Source organism: Oratosquilla oratoria, chromosome 9 (genome assembly GCF_046742065.1).
Source record: "Oratosquilla oratoria isolate Oo_2021 chromosome 9, ASM4674206v1, whole genome shotgun sequence".
NCBI classification, from domain to species: Eukaryota; Metazoa; Arthropoda; class Malacostraca; order Stomatopoda; family Squillidae; genus Oratosquilla; species Oratosquilla oratoria.
In genome coordinates, this window is record NC_134785.1 from 47,546,278 (window position 1) to 47,571,240 (window position 24,963).

The following is a 24,963-nucleotide window of genomic DNA, read 5'->3' on the forward strand; positions in this document are numbered from 1 at the left end:
TCTACCCCTCTCTCTGCCATCCTTTCTACCAGTTTTTTACAGGTATTTGAGGTTACATGCAGCAGGTAAGGGAGTAGTAGTAGTGTAGGTAAATTATATATTGAGAAGCAATTAAATGTCTTGGGGGAAAGATAAGTGTTATGAGAAATAGGCAACTGGTAATGGATGCAAAGAGGAGATTGTATGTAGGGGTGATTGTGCCGACAGTGTTGTATGGGGTAGGGACTTGGAATTTAAGAGAGGCAGGGAGGAAAAGTTGAAATGTGTTTGAGATTAAATGTCTGAGAACTGAGGAAAGGGGGAAGAGAGTAGGAGTGTGTGTGTGTTATATTTTGTCATACTCTGAATCGTTTGTTTGGCTGTGTGTCATACTCTGTAAACAGTTGACGAAACCGTTTGGCTACGTCGTCACAGTTTGGGACCGGTTGGACTAACAGTCATGACTCCCTTTGTAAGTTAATCCATTTCCCCTACTCTTTCAATCATTGTATGGATATCATATAATATGTCTAATATATTATGTTGTGTCTACTCATATAATGAGTTCTGTATGTTCAGTAAATGATATGTAAGAAATATTGTATAAACTGTGGCATTTTCTACCTTCACGTATATTATATTGTGTAAGTTACACTCTGTAACGTATTTTCATGTCTATTGGTGTTTCAGTTCATTAAAACTTGGGAGCAGCAGCCAAGTCTCTTGCTATTTCAATATATATATACATATATATATATATATATATATATATATATATATATATATATATATATGTATATATAATATATATATACATACACACATACATATACCAAGGCTTTTTTCCCCCTTACAAGGGAGGTAGCCAAAAAGGGAAAGGCATAAAATCATTTCCACCCATACCATCCCGGAATACACTCAACACCCCTCCACCCTCCCTCTTATCTGAGCACCTCCTGGATGACGGTTCATCCCTGCACCTTGTCCACTGCCCTGGGTTAGAAGCAGTGTCGCAAGACACAGCACATTAACAGCAAGGCCGCTTCATTAAATCGGCGACCCCCCTCTTCCCCCCCCCCCCCATTGCATAAAAGGAGAGGACGGGGAGAAATCCCTTCGGGCTGTGTCAAATTTTGCTCACACATACTACCTCACCCCCACCCCCCCGCCCCATGCCACCTCATGCAATCACATCATCCATATGCAACCATTCTCCATTCACCCCTGTCTTCTGTCCTCTCCCGTCCTTCCTCAACAGACATTCCCCTCTTCCTCAAAACCCCCTTCACCCCATCCATCCACCTCATCCTAGGACGTCCCCTCATGTTCACTCCCTCCACACCTGCCTTCCATACCTCTTTTACTAGTCTTTCTTCACACATTCTTTCCATGTGTCCAAACCATCCTAATATTCTTTCATCAACCCTATCTCCCAGCTCCTTTTCCACCCCTGTTCTCCTCACCTCCTCATTTCTCACTCTATCTAGCCTAGTAACCCCCATCATACTTCTCAGACACCTCATCTCAAACACATTCAAACTCCTCTCTTCTTCTCTTATGTTCCATGTTTCTGCCCCATACAGTGCTGTTGGCACAATCACTCCTTCATACAGTCTCCTCTTAGCATCCATTCCCAAATGTCTATTCCTCATTACATTCTTTTATCCACCAAGGTATTTACTCGCTTCTCTCAATCTACATTCTACCTCCACCTTCACTCCACCTTTTCCTGCCACATTTGCACCCAAGTATCTAAAACTATCCACTTCCTCCAGTCGCTCTCCCTTAATGCTCACTTCCAGTCTACTGCCATTTTCACCCCTTGTACATCTCATCATCTTACTTTTACCCACATTTATCTTTAGCTTTCTTCTATCACATACTCTCCCAAACTCTGTCACCAACTTCCTCAATCCCTCCTCTGATCCTGCCACAAGCGCAGTGTCGTCCGCAAACAACAGCTGGCTCACCTCCCACTTTTCTGTTTTCTTTAACCATCTCCAATCCCTTTCCCACTACCCTTGCATATACCTCTCGCACCACCCCATCCATGTAAAGATTGAACAGCCAGGGCGACATAACGCATCCTTGACGAAGTCCCACCTTTACCTCGAACCACTCACTCTCTCCATTTCCAATCCTGACACAAGCTCTACTACTCTCATAAAAACTTTTGACAGCTCCCAGAAGCTTTCCTCCTATCCCGTATATCTGCATAACCTCCCACAGTGCCTTTCTGTCTACCCTATCATAAGCCTTTTCCAGATCCATAAAAGCCCAAAAAACATCCTTCCCCTTTCCTAAAGCTTTCTCACATATCTTTCTTACCACAAAGATCTGATCTACACAACCTCTATCTGTCCTAAATCCACACTGTTCCTCACCAATTACTTCTGTTCCTCTCCTAATCCTCTCAATCAAGATCCTCCCATAAGCCTTCCCAACTACACTTAACAAGCCAATCCCTCTGAAACTACTACACTCACACTTGTCCCCTTTTCCCTTGTAAAGAAGAACTATACAGGCACTCCTCCAGTCCTCCGGCACTCTACCCTCTCTCCAGCAAACATTAAATAACCTCACCAACCAGTCCACCATCACTGTACCTCCCTTTTTCAGACATTCTGCATGGTATCCATCCAGACCAGGTGCCTTACCTGCTTTCATCATCTTAACAACTGCCTTCACCTCATCCTTCCTTATTTCTCCTCCATTCTCCTCACTCATCACTCTCATTTTCTTCGCATTTCCCACTGCAGCTATCTTTCCTTCCCTATCCTCCTTCACATTTAGCAACTCCCTAAAATATTCTGCCCATCTTCCCCTTACTGCCTTCTCTTCCATTATCATTTCTCCATCTGCACCTTTGACCTTTTCTTCTCTACTTGATTCGCCTTCTCTTCCTCTCTTAATTTCTTTCCAAAACATCTTTTTATTACTTTCAAAAATTTCTGTCATACTCTTACCCCATTTCACATCTGCTCTCCTCTTTGCCTCCTTTACCTTTTGCTTTACTTCTCTTTTCTTTTCTTTGTACCTCTCATATGACTCCCTCGTCCTATTTTGTAATCAATCTGTGAAAACTCGCTTCTTCTCTTCTACAACCTTCTTTGTTTCCTCATACCACCATTCACTACCCTTCCTTCTATTTCTTCCTGTCCTTCTTGTTCCACACACCATCCTTGCACACTTTGTGACTCCCTCCTTGAACCATCCCCATTCCTCCTCCACACCCAGCGCTACTCTATCCTTCACTCCCTCCCACTCCTCCTTCAGCTTCTTTCCGTACTCCTTCTCCTTTTACTTTTCATTCAAAGAGTTCACTCTAAGAACCTCCCTACTTATTGTCCCTTTCCTCTTTCTCCATCTATCATCCACTCTCAACTTACCTTCCACCAAAAAATTATCTGATATTCCCCCACCCTCTCCCCTTAGCACATGTACATCCTTAACTCTTCCTATCATAATCCTATTTACCACTACATTATCCATTAGCGCTCTATCTACCACCCTTCCCTCCACCACCCTCTCCCATGTGTACTTATGCTTGACTTTCTTCCGAAACACTGTATTTGCTGTCATCAACTCTCTTTCTAGACACATTTCCACCATCAACTCTCCACTACGATTCTTTCTTTCCCAACCACTCCATCGATTGGACCATTTCCTACCCTAACACTAAGGTCTCCCAGTACTATTACATTGACATTTCTTCCTAAATCCTCTATGCACTCATTTAAATATATCCAAAAGGCCTCCCTTTCTTTTGCACTCTCCTCACTGCCAGGCCCATATGCACTTACAAAGACCCACATCTCCTTTCCCAGTTTCACCTTCATCCACATTATCCTTGAGAAAACCTTCCACTCCACTACCCGTTACCCTATCTCTTCACTTGCTAGAATAGCCACCCCTTCCCTCCCTCGCCCTCTCTTCACTCCTGATAACCTCCCACTTACACTCCCAAACTTACACTCACCCTTCCCTTTCAACTTAGTTTCACTCAAAGCCAACACATCCATCTTTCTTCTCACAAACATACTACCTATCTCTTCCCTTTTACTCTCATCTATACCACATCCACACACATTAAAAGACCCAAACCTTAGGGTGCTGGTCCGAGAACTTCCAGACCCTCTTATGCCTTCTCTTTTTCTTTAGGAATGTCCCCTGTGGGGCTACAAGGAGAAGGATGCCTAGTCCAAATCTCCGTCCCTTTCTTCTCACCTCTTACGATCCAAGTGGGAATACTTGGTGGCAGTATTCTTTTCCCCCACCACAGGGAATTCCCCCATCACAGAAAAAGAATACTCAGAGAAATGGTACAGGACAGCAACAAGGTGTTGGGGGGACAGCATAACGGAGGGACAGTCATAGTGTAAAAGTGTCATCATTTCTCTATGAACAGAGTTTTCCTCTATCATAGACAAAATGATGTGTGGCTATGGTCCGTAGGGATGCCCCATATAGACCCTAAAATATCAACTGCATGCTACTTTGCCACAATAACACGCAGCCAATACCCCAGTCGGGTACATATATATATATATATATATATATATATATATATATATATACATATATATATATATATATATATATATATATATATATATATATTTGAGACCCAGGGACAAAGCCTCGGTTTCCGTGTCCGTCAAGGGCCTGGGTCTCAAGTTTGACACAGGGAATGATAACAAGAGATTTACGGACTACACCTTAAAAAACAGTATTTGGTCGGACACCGAGGCCGAGAAGGGATTCAAACAAGGGGTCACGGCATGCTGCATAGCCCTCTCTGCCAGTATTCCGAGATCCCTCCCGCACAGATACATCTCAGCGCTGAAGGAACTCGGTAAGGACAACAGCATTTTCATCTCACAAGCAGACAAAGGGGGCGGCGTCGTGATCATGGACAAAGCAGATTACGTGAGGAAGATGGAGCAATTGTTGGAAGATGAAGACACGTACACGAAGAAACATCCAGGTCACGCCAAGGAGGAAGCTATGATTTTTAACGGTAAGGTGAGAAAGATTTTGGGAGGCTCAGAGAAGGGACGCAGACTAAAACACCTAATCGAGGAGGACCCTCGCCCGCCAACAATGAGGGGTCTTCCCAAGACCCACAAACCAGGGGTCCCCATGAGGCCTATCACATCAGGGATTGGCAGTGCCCCCCACCGACTAGCGAAGGTTTTGGCCAAGCCCCTATCTAAAGCCATGGGATCCATAAGTGGATCTCATCTAAGAAATTCAGAGGACCTGCCACGCAGATTAAAGGGGACAAGCATGAGGTACAAGAAAATGGCCACCTATGATGAGAAATCCTTATTCACACAAGTTCCCACAGATGGCGCTCTGGAGGCAGTGTGGAGAGTGGTCATCAACATGGACAAGGAGGAGTTGCCGCTACCCAGGGGAGACTTCATGAAGCTGGTATCCATGTGCGTAAACTTTGGTTCATTCACCTTCGAGGGAGAGAAGTTTCTTCAACACAGTGGCCTTGCAATGGGGTCACCTCTGAGTGCCGTGGCTGCTTGCCTCTTCATGGAGGTCCAAGAGAAGGACCACTACTCTCATATCATAGGAAGGAGGGCAATATGGCTCAGGTACGTGGACGATGTTCTTATAATCGCTCCGAACAGGACAGACCTGGATGACGTCAGGAGTCAATTAAATAGAGTGAATCTGCAGATCCAATTCACTATAGAAGAGGAAGAAGAGGGAAAACTTCCGTTTCTGGATACCCTGTTAATAAAGACTACTGAGGGCCTCCTATTCAGGGTTTACAGAAAGCCTACGAACCGTGACGACTTCATACACTACCTGTCGGCACACAATGAGAGGACGAAAAAGGGGGTAGTCATGGGCTTCTTCCTGCGTGCTTACAGGATATGCAGCGAAGAATTCCTGGAGGAGGAAATCGAATACATCATCGCGGCCTTCTTGAAGCTTGGCTACCCCAAGGGCTTAGTCCTGAGCCTAAGACGAAGAGCGGAAGAAATAATCCACACAAGCAGGTTAAGAGAAGGCAACGCCACCACAAAAACATCATACATGGCGCTTCCTAACTCTGAGAAGGTAGGAGACATTATTAGAATGCTCAGGAGCACGGAAGTAAAAGCAGCCGTAACATCGGGAACGAAGATTGGTGACATAATAAAAAGCGGGACTAAGATGAGGGGGAGAAAAGACAGCGTCGTATATAAGATCCCATGCACATCATGCGATAAAGCATACTATGGAGAGACTAAGAGGGGCCTTGACACTAGAATCAGGGAGCATAAGGCCGACCTCCGTCACCATAGACTCACCAACGCAATGGTGATGCATGTTGACGAATCTGGGCACCTCCCACAATGGAACCGAGCCGAGATTCTACACGAAGGTATGGATAAAAAGACCAGAAAATCTATAGAAGCTGCGTACATCACCACTCGTCCGAATATCAACAATAAGGCTGGGAGCTTCACCTGGGCCAAATCTTCAGCGAATATAGCGCTTCGTGATTGGCTGTCTCAGCGGGCCAATCAGAACACAGCGCTATACGCTCGCACACCCCCTTGAGCCATATGGCGTGTTTATAAACTCTGTATGTATCTAGTATGCTCATTCCTTTGAGAAAGTCGTTAGACGAAACCTCAGGAATAAAAGCTTCACCTCCAGTCCATGTTTCCTTTACCGTGTCTATACAACTTGTTCACATGGATTTTCAATATAATGATACAAGCTGCCCAACTATTGGCTACTTGTTAATCTGTTTTCTAATTGATTAATGTAGAAATTCAGTGACTTTGCTGTTATTCGTTTCCAACATCTTTAAGGATTTTTTCTTTTTATATTGATATATATATTTCATTAAAAAAAAGTGGAGGGGGGCGGAACTTGTCTTCCAAATAATCGTTTTCGTCGAATGGTGACATTTTCACTTTCAAGCTTAATCTGAGATAATTGAGGACATTTAAATTCATAGTAACCTAACAGTTTAAATATAAATGAAAAAAAAAATCCCTCAAAGCAACACGAAAAAATTGGAATACTACCAAATGGATGACGGACAGGCTGAAAACTGAGATCGGAATAAAAAATGCACTTTGCGCAAGAATAAATAATGTGGAAACACATCTTAATCAAAATATAATATGGCAAGACTGTTTAAAAAGAAAACGCGCACGGTGAAACGTAACTATTAAAGTTGCCAGACAAACGAGATCCAACCCAAAGAGCTTCTTTCATCTCCACAGAACAAAAAATAGGGAAAGATAGGCCCGATCAAAAACGACCAAGGTGTCACGATAAAATCGAAGGAAAAATGAATGAGACGTTTAACAATTATTTTCTCTCGGTGTTTACAAAGGAGAGGTTAGATATGGTACGTATGACTGCGATCTGATTTACAGTGGGGACGAAGGAAGTAGACTAACATCAGCATCAGCAAGGTAGAAGTAGTCAAAGAGATTGATAGACTTAAAATCAATAAAATCCCCGGGTCCAGTCAATTTTTTTCCGAGAGTGCTTAAAGGTCAACTATGAAGGCTTAAGATTTCTTTATTTTTTTCATGCATGTAAATATAACTTAGAAGAAATTAGAACTCTAAAATGCACATTTCTAGCATTTTATAGTCTCGATTTTATCCAATTAGCATGATCTAAAAAATGCCTGGTAGCAAACAAACTTTTCAATGTCGTAGTGACATTTTCCACCGCTAGGGCAACTGATGACGTCAGTATTGCCAGAGCGCAGCGAGGAACACGATGGTGATTTTACATCGAGTGAAGGAGATTTATCGGATTTGGATACCTACATCGTGCTCCAATGTGGGTGTGGTACAAGAATACATGTACGAACCAAATTCGGATATCCAAACAAGACTCAAATAACAGGTAGTTGTTGAGTGGATAAGATTTTTGTGCTAAGACAGACACGTGAGAAAGTTTTAGGAAGAGGTAAGGATGTTTTTTGGGGTTTTATGGATTTGGAAAAAGCTTATGACAGGGTAGGTAGGAAGGTACTGTGGGAGGTATTGCAGATATATGGGATAGGAGGAAAGATGTTAGGAGCAGTCAAGAGTTTTTATGAAAGTAGTAGAACTTGTGTTAGAATAAAAAATGGAGAGAGTGAGTGGTTTGAGGTAAAGGTGGACTCGCAGTAATGTATTTAAATAGGACAAGTTTAGATTTAAGAAGGAAATAGGCAAAATATTGTTTAACAATAAGGTGGTCAACGAATGGAATAGACTTTGTTACCATGTGATAAGCGCTGAATTTATTGGTTATTTTAAGAAACGGTTAGACACATATATGGATAGGGATGACGAGTGGTAATGGACGTGGAACTACCTAGCATAGGCCTTACTGTCTCTTGCAATCTCCTTCATTCCCATGTTCTTATAGTTTTTGTCCATATTCTATTAATGATCTTTCTAAATTCCGCTTCTTGTAGCTCATTTGTTTGTCGCAAGGTGATGTTTGTAAACAGTGGGTGAAGTTGGGAATAATCAGCAAGGTTATGTGGCACACATATTTTGGTGAGAAAGTTTGAAAGTTGTACTTGTAAATGCTGAATTCTATCTCGTAATGATTTTAGTTTAGTATTTGTATATGTATGAATACTTTTTTATTTTTGCCATTAAAAGTAAGTTTTGGCGTAGTATACGTTGTTTTGGTGCTTACACAATTATTCCGAAGCGAAATTAGTGTACCGGTAGTTTTTTTTCGCGACGTCATCGTCGTCGTGTAGTATCGCCTTTGCCTGAGAATTTGCTGCACTATAAATCTTAACAATTAAGCATTCATTAAGTTCTAATATGAAACTTGGGTTGTCTGATAGTTTGCGGGGCAGCTTGATCCATCGCCAACTCGGCCCATGGACTGCTGTTTCCTTTCAATTTTGTTGGTCAGGGTTAATGCAGGCCACATCATTCGCCACTCCATTGCTCCACAGGTACCTAGGTCTTCCCAGGGGGCGTCTACCCCTTATACTTCCCTCCATCACCATTTTTGATCATCTTGTTGGCTCCATCCTGGCACAGTGACCAGCCCACCTTGGCCTTCTCCCACTTGCAACATTATGCAGCCAAGGTAGCTACCAGCACTAAAATTCCAAGTTTGGTTTAGCCCTTTAATTCTTGTTGCATATAAAAGACCTTTTCCTTATTAACTAAATGCTTTTTAATTTTTGAAATAGCTTGAAAAATAAGGGAGATACAACATTTTTAAATTTTCTGCAATTCTGAATTTTTAGCTTGACTGACTTATAACAAGAAGTGAAAATAAGGGGTGGTAATTTGTAAAGATTTTGGCAAAGAAGTACACACAACCACTGGTCCAATTTTAATGAAATTTTGAATTCATGGGTCAGAGTCAGTGGAATAAGAAAAGATAAATATCAAAAAAGTATTCTAGCAGCAAAACCTGATGATCCAAAATGTATTTTTCAGCAGAAAATGCACCCACATCACTAACAACAAACTTGAAGTTGCTCATTTCCAGGAAAAAATACAACAACACAAATATCACATTGCAAAGTGAATATATAGGTGTCTTAACTTTAGATTTGCACTCTGTACACTAAATTACCACTGCAACTATCCAAATTTACATTTGAATTGGTGAAAATTCTTTAAGTCTTTAAGAACTGAATTTAAACTTCTAGAACAGGAAGATGTTTTGAGTCACCCACATATGAGTTGACAAACACTATCATAGTTCAAACTGCACATTCCTTCACAATGGTGCACCCCCTGCAGACTCATGTACCTAGCTGAGTTGACCTGAATTCAGTACAATTTCAATGTACCTTATAGGCACAAATCCAGGAGCTCCTGTCTGGAAACATGGTAGATTTTAAAAAGTGCACACCTATGCAATATAGAAATAGAAAATTAAGTAATAATTTAGTCAATAATAGTACATCAATGTAATATACATTATTCTTGGCAGAAATCAATAATAGAAATAGTTACTGATAGATAAACACAAACATGGCCACTTTGACTGCTTGAGACACCATCTTTGTTGTGGTAGTTGTGGAGGTTGAAGAAATTAAAGTACAAATTTGTCTATGCTAAGCTAACCTACCCTACCTACCTAACCTAACCTCCATTTGATAATGCGGTATTTGTAATTGTAGAGGTCATTAAGGTTGTCATTGTCATCTTTGGCCTCTGAATTTATAAAAGCAAAGATGGTATCTAAAGGAGCTGATGCGACTTCAGTCGTTTGTGCATAGATTTTAGCAATGTTTTCTGTTATTGATTTCCACCAAGAAAAATATATATTACATTGATGTATTATAATTTACAAAATCAATATTTAATTTCTAATGATCTATCATGTAGGTGTGCACTTTTAAAGAAATACCAAAAATTCAAATTTTTCTTGCAACTTGTGCAACACAAAATCAATCCTTATGCAACAAATATGCTCTAGAGAAGATCCCCATTATTATGTCAAAACAGTTAATTGAGAAAATGAAGATGTATCACTCTGAACATTCTGATCCCTTTTTTTTTCCTAACCAGTGCCACCCCCAACCTCCCCCTAAAGGTATCTAAAGGAGTTGATGTAACTTCATTCGTTTGTGCATAGATTTTAGAAATGTTTTCTGTTATTGATTTCCACCAAGAAAAATATATATTACATTTACAAAATCAATATTCGATTTCTAATGCTCTATCATGTAGGTGTGCACTTTTAAAGAAATACCGAAAACCCAAATTTTTCTTGCAACTTATGCAACACAAAATTAATTCTTATACAACAAATATGTTCTAGAGGAGAGCCCCATTATTATGTCAAAACAGTTAATTGAGAAAATGAAGATGTATCACTGAACATTGTGATGCCTTTTTTTTTCCTACCCAGTGCCACCCCCAACCTTCCCCTACAATCTCGGGGAGATTTTTATTCTTTTAAGTGGTGGGATGGGGAGCTTTGTATGTTGCCTTGTCTGACAAGAAAATATGAAAATGTATGCTTTTGGGGGTCATTTTAAATTGAGGCACCTAAATTCATTCTGTAGAATAAGCACCAGGGTTTTCAATTTAAGATTTTTCACCTGGTTGAAACATAGTATAAAGCACCTATGCTCTGTTAATGATGCAGAAGGTAGCCTTTAAAGTACAAGAAAAATATTTTTAATTGAAATTTTCCTTAACATCTTAAAATATTTTCATAAATTGAAATTTTCCTTAACATCATACGACAAAGATTTAAAGGATAATCTATTTATATTGTCCAGCTATATGGCTGTATAAGCTCACTAATGAGTTAGATGAGGTTTGGTTAGTTTAATCTATTATAGGTTATAAGTAAGTTGCAAATAATAATGATAATAAATAAGCAGCACCTGAGATATTAACAACTCAAGAATAAACACCTGTCTTAATAGTTTTAAGAAAAGGCACTTCAGTTAGTTTATCTTGAATTGATATGCACTAGGAAAAAGCAAGCATAGATTATTAAATTTGAAAATGAAAGGTGCATAGGTCCTTAGAATTGAAACAAACTTTGTTATGATGTCACATGTTATTGTGTGGAAGAATCTTTTGTGGACAAATAAATGTATACACCTTACCTTGCTACATTACTCATTTTCCTGTGAAAAATATCCACATTTATTGGCTAATTTGACAGGATCTGACTGGATCTAACTTTTCAAAATGCCATCTGCTGATATTGATTATGTAATAGTGACTCACATTATGAGGATAGACCACATATAAAGGGTTTTATTTGAATCCATTTTCCCAAATCACATTTGTACATTGAAAATATCAGTGATGGGATTGAGTATGTTGAAGGGAGGATTTTATCACTGAACATATGAAAAAAAAGACACATACATATACAGGAAACACTTTGTAAGTGAATCTGAGCCTACTGATGACCACTCACATCCAATTGTGCCCTCTCAAGCCCAAAGCAAGTTAGTCCACCAAGCACTGAAACAGAATATTGTTTATTCATTCATTGTCAATTAGACAGCCTGAGAGGCTTAAACCAGGTCCACACTGCTTCATGCAGAACTGCATGCAGCAGGTGAGGGTGTTGAAAGTTGAGCTGTTCACACTGAATGGGGGCATAAGGAAAGAATGCCAGTTTCACAAGTGCAGTTCCTATCTATATCATTGGATAGCTCCTATCATGAGTACTTTGCACCCCATAAAAATACTGCTAATTAGTAGTATCATCAGTAGTAATTTGAATTTTTTAGTGTTTAGTGGGTGTGGTAATGGAGACTAGTACAACTGTACCTAACCTATAAATTCTTGTAAAAGTGTTGGTAGTGCTGGGAGCAGGGAAAGAATGAAATTTTGTTATCTGCAGGGCCTACATTTATTCATACTGGCCTATTTCTATTAAAAATTTTGAATATAAAGTTTGGGTTTTAATCCAGTTGTGCACAACTACACAATATAGCATTAGAAAATTAAATATCAATTTTGTAAATTATGATCCATGAAAGTACTATGCAATTTTCTTGGTGGAAATGAAAAAAGAAATACCTGGCTACAAGCAAATAAACTAATGAAGTCACCAGCATAGGATCGGGACACCATCTTGTTGTTTGTCAAGTGTTTATCCCTTAGTACTTCTGCCAGTACCTCATGAAGGAATGCTATGAAGCGGAAATCCATGCATTCCTTCAAGCTATGAGAAAACTTTATACCTCACATTCAGAAAGAGTGATTGAACAGGCTGCCAACATCCATCGCGACGTCGATCATCATGACCTTTAGATTACAGGTACCGATTTACCAAATACAGGTTAGGTTAGAATAGATGAATTTATCATCCTTTCATTTCTTCGACATCGGCATCTATCAAAACAAGCATGGCATACCATTCGTCCAGCATGATTTTGTTGCTTATGAAATATGTTTTAGCTTTTTTTTTCATTTCCGCCAAGAAAACTGCATAATATGTTGATATGATTTACAAAATTAATAATTAATTTCCTATTGCTATGTCGTGTAGTTGTGCACAACTAGACATTTACCATTGTTTGCCAGTCTCACAGGTTCAATTCTTATCTATATTATATAGTTCCTATCATTCTGAGTGTGTTGAACTCCATAAATATCACAAATTAATAGTAATATCAGTATGAGTTTTATAAAGCGTATTTTTGACGGGATGGGCTGGGGGCTACCACACCTAACCTCTCATTTTTAATGTCATGGTTCAGAGTAACCCTTTCCTCATATCAATAGTGTGTGCAAACACCATACAAGAATTTAAGAACAAATTAGATCTTCCAAAATACAAAGACGGGTCACTACGAGCATAGCTCCACTTCCTGTACAATATAATTAGGAAAATACAACTAGGTAAATATTTATGTCACCTTGCGCTTGAAGTTTTATAAGTTAGGATGCTGCTTCATTAACCATACAATATTGGGTGTGGCTTTCATCCAATGAATGGGGCTAGTTAGCAGAAGTGGCCATGACAGAGAGGAAAACTTTACATCTTCTTTTGGTCATGTTTCCATTTTTTTAGTCTTCGACACTCCAACCTATGCTTCAACTGAATGTTAATGTCAATATGTTGAAGAGGTCTTGGCTCCAGGTACATCATCCTCAAACAGTAAAATCTCTGGAAATGGGTCATATGCCAACATAATTTACTCCTATCAGTACCCTTCAGTACCACATGTTGGTAGTTTACCCAACTACAAAGAGACAACCTTGAACAATCAGCATTCTCCCATGGTCAGAGACTATTCAAGAATGCAAATTGCTTTCAGCTTCTATCTGTCCTTTATGTTGCCTTCCCACCTAAAATCTCCCCTTTACCATCTCTGTAATGCTGTCTCTTTAATACAATAAATACAATATTGTCCTGAAAAAAATAATTGCTGGATGTCTAAGCGGAAACAAACATATTGGTACAATGTCTCCTTTACTATCCCTGTAGTATCCCTCTCATTGGATATTGTCCCCAAAAATATAAATGCTGGATATTGACAGAAATACAATACAATCATTAGTATCGCTTTCAAATGCAATCTACTTCAGTTACAACTTATACTACACACATGGTGAATACAGGTTGAATGAAGTTGAATAATGGATTGTTATTACTGACCTGTTATGAAATTGAAACCATACATACATATACCAAGGCTTTTTCCCCCTTACAAGGGAGGTAGCCAAAAAGGAAAAGGCATAAAATCATTCCCACCCATTCCATCCCTGAATACACTCCACACCCCTCCACCCTCCCTCTTATCTTAGCACCTACTACATGACGGGTCATCCCTGCACCTCGTCCACTGCCCTGGGTCAGAAGCAGTGTTGCCAGACACAGCACATCCACAGCAAGGCCGCTTCATTAAATCAGTGACCCCCCTCTCCATCCCCCCATGCACAAAAGGAGAAGACGTGTAGAAATCTCTTTGGGCTGCGTCAAATTTTGCTCACACATACTACCTCACCCCCCATTCCACCTCATGCATCACAGCATCATCCATATACAACCATTCTCCATTCACCCCTGTCTTCTGTCCTCTCCCGTCCTTCCTCAACAGACATTTCCCTCTTCCCCAAAGCCCCCTTCACCCCCATCCATCCACCTCATCCTAGGACATCCCCTCATGTTCACTCCCTCCACATCTGCCTTCCATACCTCTTTTACTAGTCTTTCTTCACTCATTCTTTCCATGTGTCCAAACCATCCTAATACTCTTTCATCAACCCTATTCCCAACTGGTGTTATATTTTGAAACCATAATCAAAATATAACACCAATATAACTTCACCAAACCTAACATTTTGGGGGGATATAATGGCCATCCCAGACCACTTAGCTCACCATAAATACATAATGTTTTGTATTTTACATTTTACAGATATATTTTGCAATACATAGAACATAATTTTGGGTATTTCAATTGTTTCGTATTACCAAATTGAAATATAGTAATATTCAAAGTTGAAAAATTGAAAATTGTGGTATCTATTTCATAAAACACATTTGAAGATAATAAGAATATACATACATATACCAAGGGCTTTTCCTCCCTTATAAGGGAGGTAGCCAAAGTCAAAAGTCATAATTCCACTCCCACCCATTTCACTTCCATTCAACATCCTTCCTTCCCTACCTCTTATGTTGGCTCCTCCTGGATGACAGGCCATCCCTGCTTCTCACCTATTGCCTTGGGTCAGAAGCAACACAGCAAGACACAACATATCCACAGGAAGGCCCCTTTATTCAATCATTGATCCCCCCATCTCTCCTCTCATACAGAAACTTTGAAGACAGGGAGCAATGTCAAAATAACATTCACCCAAAACCACTCCCTAACCCCCCAACTCTCTTCCATGCATTGCAGTATCATCCATACACAGCCATTCTCCACTCACTTTTGCCATCTGCCTGCTCCCTTCCTTCCTCAACAAAGATCCCCTTCCTGCTCAAGACCCCTTTTACCCTATCCATCCATCTCATCCTCAGTTGCCCCCTCATGTTAACTCTATCCAACTATGCCTTCCACACCTCTTTTACTAATGCTTCTTCACTCAGTCCATGTGTCCAAAATATCCCAATAATCTTTCAACCTTATCTCCCAACTCTTTTCCAACCCCGCTATCCTCCATACCCCCTCATTTTTCACTCTGTCCAACCTTGTAACCCTTATCATACTTCTCAGACATTTCTTCTCAAATATATTTAAACTCCTTCTCTCTTATGTTCAATGTTTCTGCCCCATACAATGATGTTGGCACAATCACCCCTTCATACAATCTCCCAAATGTTTATTTCTCATTGCATTTTTTAATCTCCCAAAGCAAATACTTGTTTCTCTCAATCTACAGTGTACCTCCACCATCACTCCTCCCTTCCCTGCCACATGTGACCCCAAGTATATAAAGCTATGCACATCCTCAAGCCTTTTTCCATTAATACTCACTTCCAAAATGCTATCATCCTCGTGTTATTTCTTTGCAGACAACACAAAAATACTAAAGAAAGTAAGAATGGAGGAGGATTGCAACCTATTAAAATGAGACTTGGACAAGATCTGGAAATGGAGTCAAAAGTGGGAAGTGAAATTCAATATCAAGAAATGTAGTATAATGGAATTTGGAAAAGTAAAAATGGAATATCGACAGACTATAAAATTGGTGAAGAAGAGGTCAAAAAAGTAAACTCAGAAAAAGGCCTTGGAGTGATGATCAGCAAAGACATGACACCGGACAAACATATTAATAAAATAGTTGGAGAAACCTACAATTTATTGAAGTCAATAAAAGTGGCATTTGTCTATTTGGATGAGGAAATGATAAAAAAAAGAAAATTAACTACACTAGTAAGAGCAATCGTACTTAGGGATGGAATGGGTGGGTATGATTTTATGCCTTTTTCTTTTTGGCTACCTCCCTTGTAAGGGGAAAAAGCCTTGGTATATGTATGTATGTAATAAGATCAAAATTCAAGTATGCAGCAACACTATGGACACCCAGTACCAAAAAGAATAAAACAAAATTAGAAAGAAAGAGCAACATCAAAACTGGCACCAACTCTTTCCAAAATGACATATGAACAAAGACTGTCCAAATTAGAATTACTAACTCTGGAACAGAGAAGGGAAAGAGGAGACCTACTAAATATCTATAGAATTATGAAAGGAATGGAAATCTTAGATAAGAATGATTTATTGAAATGGGACAATGGAAAAACAAGAGGACATGAAAAGAAACTCAGAAAAGATAATTATAGAAGAGATCTGAAAAAAATATATATATAGCTTCCTACACAGAGTGCTACATACCTGGAATAAATTAGGCAAAGAAACAGCATGTGCAAACACTATTCAAGATTTTAAGAAAAAACTTGTTGCTGAAAGATACAAAGACGGGCCACCATGAGCATAGCTCCCTTCCCATATAATACCTGTAATACAACTAGGTAAATACACACACACACACATGTAAATGTATGTATAAGAAAATATCAGTACATGATAAGTAATACACAAACACACACACACACACACACATATATATACATGTATAAGAAAATATTAGTACCTGATGATTAACATGAAAGCCAATTGTACAGATTATAAGCTGGACTTACAAAGATGTTTAATTCTTTTCAGTTTATCTATCTCATCACTTATCAACAGTGCTACTCCTCTCCCTCACTTCCTTATCACTTCTGATGCCCTACCCACCCCACTCCTAAAATGAAAACCACTCTTTCCTTTCAACATAGTACAAATGCATTCACCTTTTCACAAACATACAATCAATCTCCACTGTTACACTCTGTACCACATCCACACATAGTTATTGACCCAGTTACTAGTGATTTGATTGGTGTCCTTGTCCCAGACCTTTCTATGCCTTGACATTTATCAGAAGAAAAATTTAGAGTGGAGAATCCCTAACCCCATCACTCTGTCCCAATTTCCATCTTCATCATAGATGAGACCATGGTGAGAAAGATAATGAGGAAATCATAGAAAAACTTAATGGGCACATAAGAAATATTTAAGGAGATAATAAAATTGTCATTCTACTACAGAGTAATCTAGAAAGTATCTACCTAATGATTGAATGAGAGCTTCATTCCAACTTATGTGCTTGTGCTTGACTGATCTTCCAGAATTGTACAACACAACCTGAAACCATGACAAAAGAGAAGGAAATGTTGAATTACTGTAAAATTTCTTGTTGAATTGATACCATGAGTAGTTTTTCAGGATTTTGTTTGTGGAATACTTTTGTTTCTTGAGGCACCAATAATGGGAACCTGCATTGTAGTGTATAGCTGACCATTTTCAAAATTGTTGAACCCCTCATCTTCGTTAGGAGGTAAAGCCCTGAGAGGATGTCTCTCGGTCTCTGAACTATGTCCAGTATCTCTATAAACCTCATGAATAAGTCATCCTTTAAGTCTTTCTTTTGTAATGTTCCATGATTAAAAGGAGATTTCCATTTAAAACCTTCATTTGAGTGTTCAGGTTGATTGGCAGCAGACATTGTTGGCCTGTAACCATGTTATTGAACATAAGTAGACTCATTTGGTATTTCTGTTGAGTGTATGTAATTGAAATTGACAGAATCGTTTATTACCTTGGTATCCCATACTTGTATATATAAGAAATAATTAGGGAATTCAGAAAACTAAGTGATAAGTGAGCCATTGTGGATAGGATTAAACAGAAGGAATTCTTTTCATTAGAACAGAATTTGAATCCTAGTCATGTTTTGAAACCACCATATGTCATCTAAAGGCCTTTTACTTAATCTGGTCTTGCAGTCTTTGCTGGAGGACATGAATACCCATGAAGCTCTGAGTAGATAGGTTATGCCATAAGTAATATAAAGACCTCAACACAAGACTAATATTTCATTAGATATGATGTCCAAGACAGATGAAAATCTTTTTCAGCATGACATTTGTGATGCAAGTTTCTCACCAAAGTGTAATCTCAAGTACACTTTAAGAACCAACCCTTGAAAAAGGTTTTACAGTGTGATTTTTGTATTCCAGGTTTCATTCAAAACAGCAGGTTCTAAATGTACATGTTGACTGACACAATAGAGAATCCTTTCCAGTGTGATCCATGTGATGCAGCTTTCTCACAAAAGGGAAAACACAAAAGGTATGAGATGACCCACACAGGAGAGAACCCTTTCCAGTGTGAACTATGTGATACAGTTTTCAGAAGAAAGTGTACTCTCAAGAGGCATGTGATGATCCACACAGGAGAGAAGCCTTTCCAGTGTGACCTGTGTGATGCAGCTTTCAGAGATAAGAGAGATCTCAAAAGGCATGTGATGATCCACACAGGACAGAAGCCTTTCCAGTGTGAACTGTGTAATAGAGCTTTCCCACGAAAGAGTAGGCTCAAAAGCCATGTGATGACCCACACAGTAGAGAAGCCTTTCCAGTGTGACATATGTGATACATTTTTCACATATAAGTGTAGTCTCAAGAGGCATATGATGACCCACACAGGAGAGAAGCCTTTCCAGTGTGACCTGTGTGATGCAGCTTTCAGAGATAAGAGAGATCTCAAAAGCCATGTGATGACCCACACAGGAGAGAAGCCTTTCCAGTGCGGCCTATGTGATGCAGCTTTCTCTCATAAGGGAAAGTTAAAAATCCATATGATGGCCCACAAAGGAGAGAAGCCTTTCCAGTGTGAACTATGTGATGCAGCTTTCTCACAAAAGGGAGATCTCAAAAAACATGTGATGACCCACACAGGAGAGAAGCCTTTCCATTGTGACATATGTGATGCAGATTTCACACAAAAGTGTACTCTCAAAAGCCATGTGATGACCCACACAGGAGAGAAGCCTTTCCAGTGTGACATATGTGATGCAGCTTTCTCACAAAAGAGTAATCTCAAAAGCCATGTAATGACCCACACAGGAGAGAAGCCTTTTCAGTGTGACATATGTGATGTAGCTTTCTCTCGAAAGAGTAATCTCAAAACCCATGCGATGATCCACACAGGAGAGAAGCCTTTCCCATGTGAGCAATGTGATGCAGTTTTCTCACAAAAGAATAAGCTCAAAAGCCATGTGATGATCCACACAGGAGAGAAGCCTTTCCCATGTGAACAATGTGATGCAGTTTTCTCACAAAAGAATAAGCTCAAAAGCCATGTGATGACCCACAGTGTGGCCTGTGTGATGTAGGTTTCTCACAAAATGGTACTCTCAAAAAACATATGGTGATCCACACAGGGAAGAAGCCTTTTCAATGTGGCATATGTGATGCAGTCTTCTCAAAAAAGGGTGTTCACAAAAGTCATGTGATGACCCACACTGGAGAGAGATGCCTTTCCAGTTTGGCCTATGTGATGCAGCTTTTGTATGAAACTGTCATCTTAAAGATCATATGATGACCCACTTTGGAGAAAAGCCTTTCCAGTGTGACCTATGTGATGCAGCTTTCTCACAAAGAAGGGTACTCTCAAAAGCCATGTGATGACCCACACAGGGGAGAAGCTTTTCCAGTGTGGTCTATGTGATGTGAATTTTTCACCGAAGGATTGTCTCAAAATCCACATGATGACTCACACAGGAGAGAAGCCTTTCCAGTCCAGCCTATGTGATGCAGCTTTCTCATGAAAAGTTACTCTCAAAAACCATGTCATGATCCACACAGGAGAGAAGCCTTTCCAGTGTTGCCTATGTAATGCAGCTCTTGAACAAAACAGAAATCTTAAAGCTCACATGATGACCCACACAGTAGAGAAGCCTTTCAAGTGTGGTTAGTGTGATGCAGCTTTCATACAAAACTGTTATCTTAAAGTTCATGTGATAAACCACGCAGGAGAGAAGCCTTTTCAGTGTGGTAACTGCAGTACAGCTTTTTCACAAAAGAGTAGTCTTAAAAGGCATGTGATGATCAACACTGGAAAGAAACCTTTTCAATGTGGTAATTGATGCAGATTTTTCAGAAAACTGTTCTCTCCAAATCCATGTGACGATGATTCATACAGGAGAGAAGCCTTACTAGGGGGGTGACTTTATTGTACTGTGCTGCTGCTTTCTCATGAAAGATTCATCTCAGGAACCATGTTATGACCCATACTTGAAAGACATTTTCTTGTCAGTGTAAGATAGGGAGCTTTCACAGGTGACAAGATCTCCTGCATTAAAACCATACTAGGTAGGGAAGCCTTCTCAGTGTGACTTTTTCTCTTCATCATTCTCATGTAAGAGTATCCTAAAGATAATTATTAGTATTGTGGTCAGTGGCTTACCAGCACTTCTATCCATGTGATCAATATGAAATCACTGTCAAACATTATATCTCACATATTGGTCTAGTTAGTCAAGGTGAGTTCATATATGAGTATGTATATAGTTTTCTTTGGCTGTTCATGTTGGTGCCCTGTGTCAAGTGTTTTTAAGATATTTACTATAGTTTTGTTACTTCACTTTTTATAACTTTGGATGGGTGGGTTGCCCAATATTTGGTGTAATGTGATTATTGTTTGAGGGAGCAGATGAGAGAAGTGTTTTGTAAACTGACCATTCTGATAATATATGTAATATTGTGAGGGAGCACACGTAAATGATAGAAACAAAATTTTATGCCAGAACCTAAATGCCACACACTCATGTCACAATATCACTCAAGGCACCGCCAGGTTCATGATCTGAGTACTGTTTGTATTTGTTTAGAATTAGCAGACTGTATTCCAACAATGTATTATAAAACAAAATTAGTATTTGTTATACAACTGACAGTATATAATGAAAAAATATAAATTAGGCTATTGTAAAGATATAAAGAATACGATTAACTCCTGACAACTTGTATAGAATTTGTTTATTCATATGGAAATCAAAGTTTCTCCTTTGGTTTGCTTAGTACAATGAGGCTGCATTAAATAAACATAATATCTTTTAAAGCTACAAAATAAGTACAGTATATCACTTGTACCATGAATGTAAGTACAGTAATATGTTTTACGCATTAATGAAAAAATGTAGAAAAACATTAAATGATATTCAACTTGTATGAAATCCAAATGTACTGATGGTAAATTGTGACTTGAGTGAATATACTTTTCTTGTTTATGGTTTAAATTATACTTTATCAATTGTATCCCCTTTTCAGTAAAATGTTTATCACATTATAACTGTATTATGTTTCCACATATTTCTTCATATCTTACTACTTATAAGTACTATTTCATATTTGATATATATTTTCACAATACACAAAAATAATCTTGGGAATTTCTTTGGTTTGTTCAGCATTACCAGATTCTATTATAGCAATATAGTACTGTTCAAACTTCCAAATTATTTTAGTATCTATTCAATAAAAGACAATTTTTTTCTAAGATTGTGAAAAGACAAGAAATAGTGCCTGAAAAATCAAATTGTGTGAATGCTGGCCTACCTGGGCTCCTAGCTGTTTTTTTTGTTTTTTTTTTAGCACTATCAAAGTAAACGGCATAGAAATTAAGAAAATGAACAAAAGGGACTGTGCATATTTTTAATATACAAGAGGGACTGGATGGAAAACTGAACAAGATTATTGACAAAAGACAGAGATCAGAGAAAATAAAGGGAATCATGGATCATGTAGAGGAAGCTATACAGTTAAGTAAAAGTATTAAAGGGGACACACACAGACTAGCTTTAGAGGCAGCAAACAATTTCTTTGAAAGATAGAAATGGAGAGACAGAATGATAAGGGTAATATTTTTTTTCAAGATCTTTACTCTTCAAAACTATGGTTGAGTACATTCATCTGCTGATATTAGTAGTATACCAGAAGTTACAAAGGAAGAGGTAGCTTTATGTCTAAATAGTATGAAATGAGGAAGAAATATCCTAAGGGAAGCTTGCATTCTGAGAGACACAAAGGATGAACACTCAGAACAAGGTTAGCATGGTTAGGCCTATGGAATTCATGTCATAGGCATATGAACAAGCAGAAGAATTTTTTATTAAATTGTCTAACATGCTAACATCCTGTATGAACAGGTGAAATATCCATGCCCTATGGACGTGGTCATGGTAGTCTTCTGGATGTTTTTCCAACAAAAAATCAGTACCAGCCCTGTTTGGCATGTTGGGGTCTGGTAGATAGGGCCAGGCCCATCAACATCTACTAGGTATTTGGCCTACTACTTCATGCCTTCAAACCTTCATCCGCACGTCTGATGACAAACCAACGAAAACATGTGTCTGGTGTAGTTGGTGGTGTGCATTTATGTAATGCATTCCGACGAAGTCACCAATCCTTATTTCCTGCTCGTTCCGGGAGTTCATCCTCTGAAGATTCCGCGCTCTCGACTTGTTCTTCGTCAGTTGAGTCTTGTTTGGATATCCGAATTGGTTCGTACCTGTATCCTTGTACCGTACCTGTCTTCTGTTGGGAAAGGTCGTTTACTTGTTTTCTATAGAAATCCCGTCCGGTGGTTGCGTGTGCGGCAGTCCTTAATCCTCGGATACACACCACACGGTCCCTAGGCTAATTCTCCTACCATCTAACTTCTAATACAATCCCCCTCTCGGCGCCTCCCGGCCTTGTTCCACTCACGCACACATGCACACACCCGGGGCCCTTGTTACATTCTTATACCCACACCTACAAGAGGGCATTCCCGCCTCTGGTGGTCACCAAATTTGCTCCCCCCCCCCCCGGGGTGAGAGTGCCAGCTGCGCGTCCCCGTCCGTGCCACATTCACTACATTCACACCACACCCTTGATCTCGAGATCAACTTATTCCTCGTCTTCTTCATCTCCTTCTTCATAGTCCTGTAGCCACCTCGGAGGACGCGTGTCACGGTGGGCTCTCCGTAGCACCGCCCCCTCATTCGCCGCCACGTCGTGACTCTCTTCTTCATCTTCTCCGTCATTCACCACACGACGAAGATCTAAGATATGCCTCGGCACTCCCCTGACAGAGACGTTGTTCCGTGAATTCACCTCCGTTACGATCCCTCTTGTCCACTGTGACGTGCATTTTACATCCTTTGGCCTCACCCAGACCTCCCCCACCTGTAGTGAGGCGGAGCCTTCTTCAGTGTTGGTTGGTAGTCCCGGCCCCTTTTGGGGAGGTCGCCAATCGTATTGAAACAGGGCTCTTTGTGGAATCGAGCCTGACCTGGGGGGTCATGCTATACCAAAAAACTGCCTCCGTGGGTGGTACCAGCGCCCTCTTGGCGATGGACTTAATCGCGCGATGGTGTCGTTCTAGTATTCCATTTCTGCTTGGCCGGTAAGCAGCCCGGAAGAGGCGTCTCGTGTTCCACTTTTCCAACACGTCTTTCAGTACCTCCGAAATGCTGTGTCATTATTCATCAGGATTTCATCCACTGGGCCCCGTTCTAGAAATATCTCATTCATCACCCGTGCAATCCTCTCTCCAGTCTCCGTCTTCAGCTCCCGCCAGACGGCGAGGCGTCCCAGGATGCAATCGACCATTGATAAGTACCTGCCTCGCCGATAGTGGGTTACATCAACCGCTAGCTTCCTCCAGTTTTCTCCCACATTAAATTCCCCGCCAAGTGCGGCCTGAGGGCGGGGTCTATGACATCGGGCGCACGCTCTCACCGTCCGCTGGACTTCTTCCCTCGATATATTCGGGTCAACCTTCCTTTCCAGGAGCAACGACCTATCGACACCTAGGTGGTGAGTTCCATGCAACAATATATCATAAAACACTTCAAACTTCTCGTCATGTTTCTCCATCACTTACAGCAAGCTTTTCTTTACTCTGGTTAGCGCATCTGCTTTGTTCATTCCCGAAATCGTCTATCAACTCCCTCAGGATCCCAAGACAACGCTTCATGAGGACCTCTGCAGCCTCCTTCGTGCGTACTCTCTTCTCAGCCGTCAGCACCGAGTTCCTCCACCCCACTACTGTGGCTGAATCAGTCCTGATTTCAATCTCATATGGGCCCCATTTCATCGCCAAATTGACTCCTTTTATGGCCGCGTCCAATTCCGATACGTTGATGTGGTGGTAGTCATCCTTTTTTCGCTGCCATGCCCCCAATCTCCAAGACTGCGCCAGTCGCTATGATGCTCGCATCGCACAACACTACGCCTCGGCCCTGTTGTTGTGCGTTCCACCGTCCCCTCACTGGGTCATCGCGTCTCCTCCGTCGTATGACGTCACGTATCATCCTTAGCGTCAATACCTCTTCATCGTTTCAGTCTTCTCCAGTACTATCTTCAGGATTCTCGCCATGATCGTCGGGGCCGAGCAGAGCCCAAACCCCAGCCTGGTTAAGCAATAAGTTCTACCTTTCTATTTTACTTGTTGGTATTTCCATAGCTTCTTCGCCACGTGAATTGATAGGTAAGCTGCCCGCAGGTCTACAGTCGTGCATGCCCCCTCATTCGGCGCCACCTGCGTGGGGTCTCGCTACACACGTCTACGAAATCACCGCCAGTGTGACACTTCACAGACTGGTTCAGTTCTCGGAAATCCAACATCGGTCGTACTTTGTTCTTGGTTGGCTGTGCCACTGC

General features: G+C 40.3%; 2 protein-coding genes across 4 annotated transcripts; both read left to right on the plus strand.

Moving 5' to 3' along the window:
• Window positions 1–439: 439 nt before the first annotated feature.
• Window positions 440–6,802, plus strand: LOC143028065 (uncharacterized). Its single transcript, XM_076189706.1, has 3 exons — window positions 440–451; window positions 4,642–5,415; window positions 6,761–6,802. Exons 1-3 carry the CDS (start codon window positions 440–442, stop codon window positions 6,800–6,802), a joined length of 828 nt encoding a protein of 275 aa, XP_076045821.1.
• A 1,911-nt stretch (window positions 6,803–8,713) lies between these two features.
• LOC143028374 (uncharacterized) lies at window positions 8,714–21,606 on the plus strand. 3 transcript variants are annotated; one of them, XR_012966727.1, is made up of 2 exons: window positions 8,714–9,060; window positions 15,940–18,477. XR_012966727.1 is itself a non-coding variant. In XM_076190358.1 (2 exons), exon 2 carries the CDS (start codon window positions 18,519–18,521, stop codon window positions 19,647–19,649), a length of 1,131 nt encoding a protein of 376 aa, XP_076046473.1. In that variant the 5' UTR covers window positions 8,714–9,060; window positions 18,493–18,518; the 3' UTR covers window positions 19,650–21,606. The 3 variants fall into 3 exon arrangements, 1 of the variants encoding a protein (XP_076046473.1); XR_012966726.1 differs by lacking the exon at window positions 15,940–18,477 and adding an exon at window positions 9,420–11,648; XM_076190358.1 differs by lacking the exon at window positions 15,940–18,477 and adding an exon at window positions 18,493–21,606.
• The last annotated feature ends 3,357 nt before the right edge of the window (window positions 21,607–24,963 follow it).

Coding starts and splice junctions, on each gene's coding strand:
- LOC143028065 (XM_076189706.1), top strand. Junction 5,416..6,760: donor GGGGAGACTTCATGAAGCTG/GTATCCATGTGC, acceptor TGATTAATGTAG/AAATTCAGTGACTTTGCTGT.
- LOC143028374 (XM_076190358.1), top strand. CDS start 18,519: ATGTACATGTTGACTGACACAATAGAGAATCCTTTCCAGTGTGATCCA.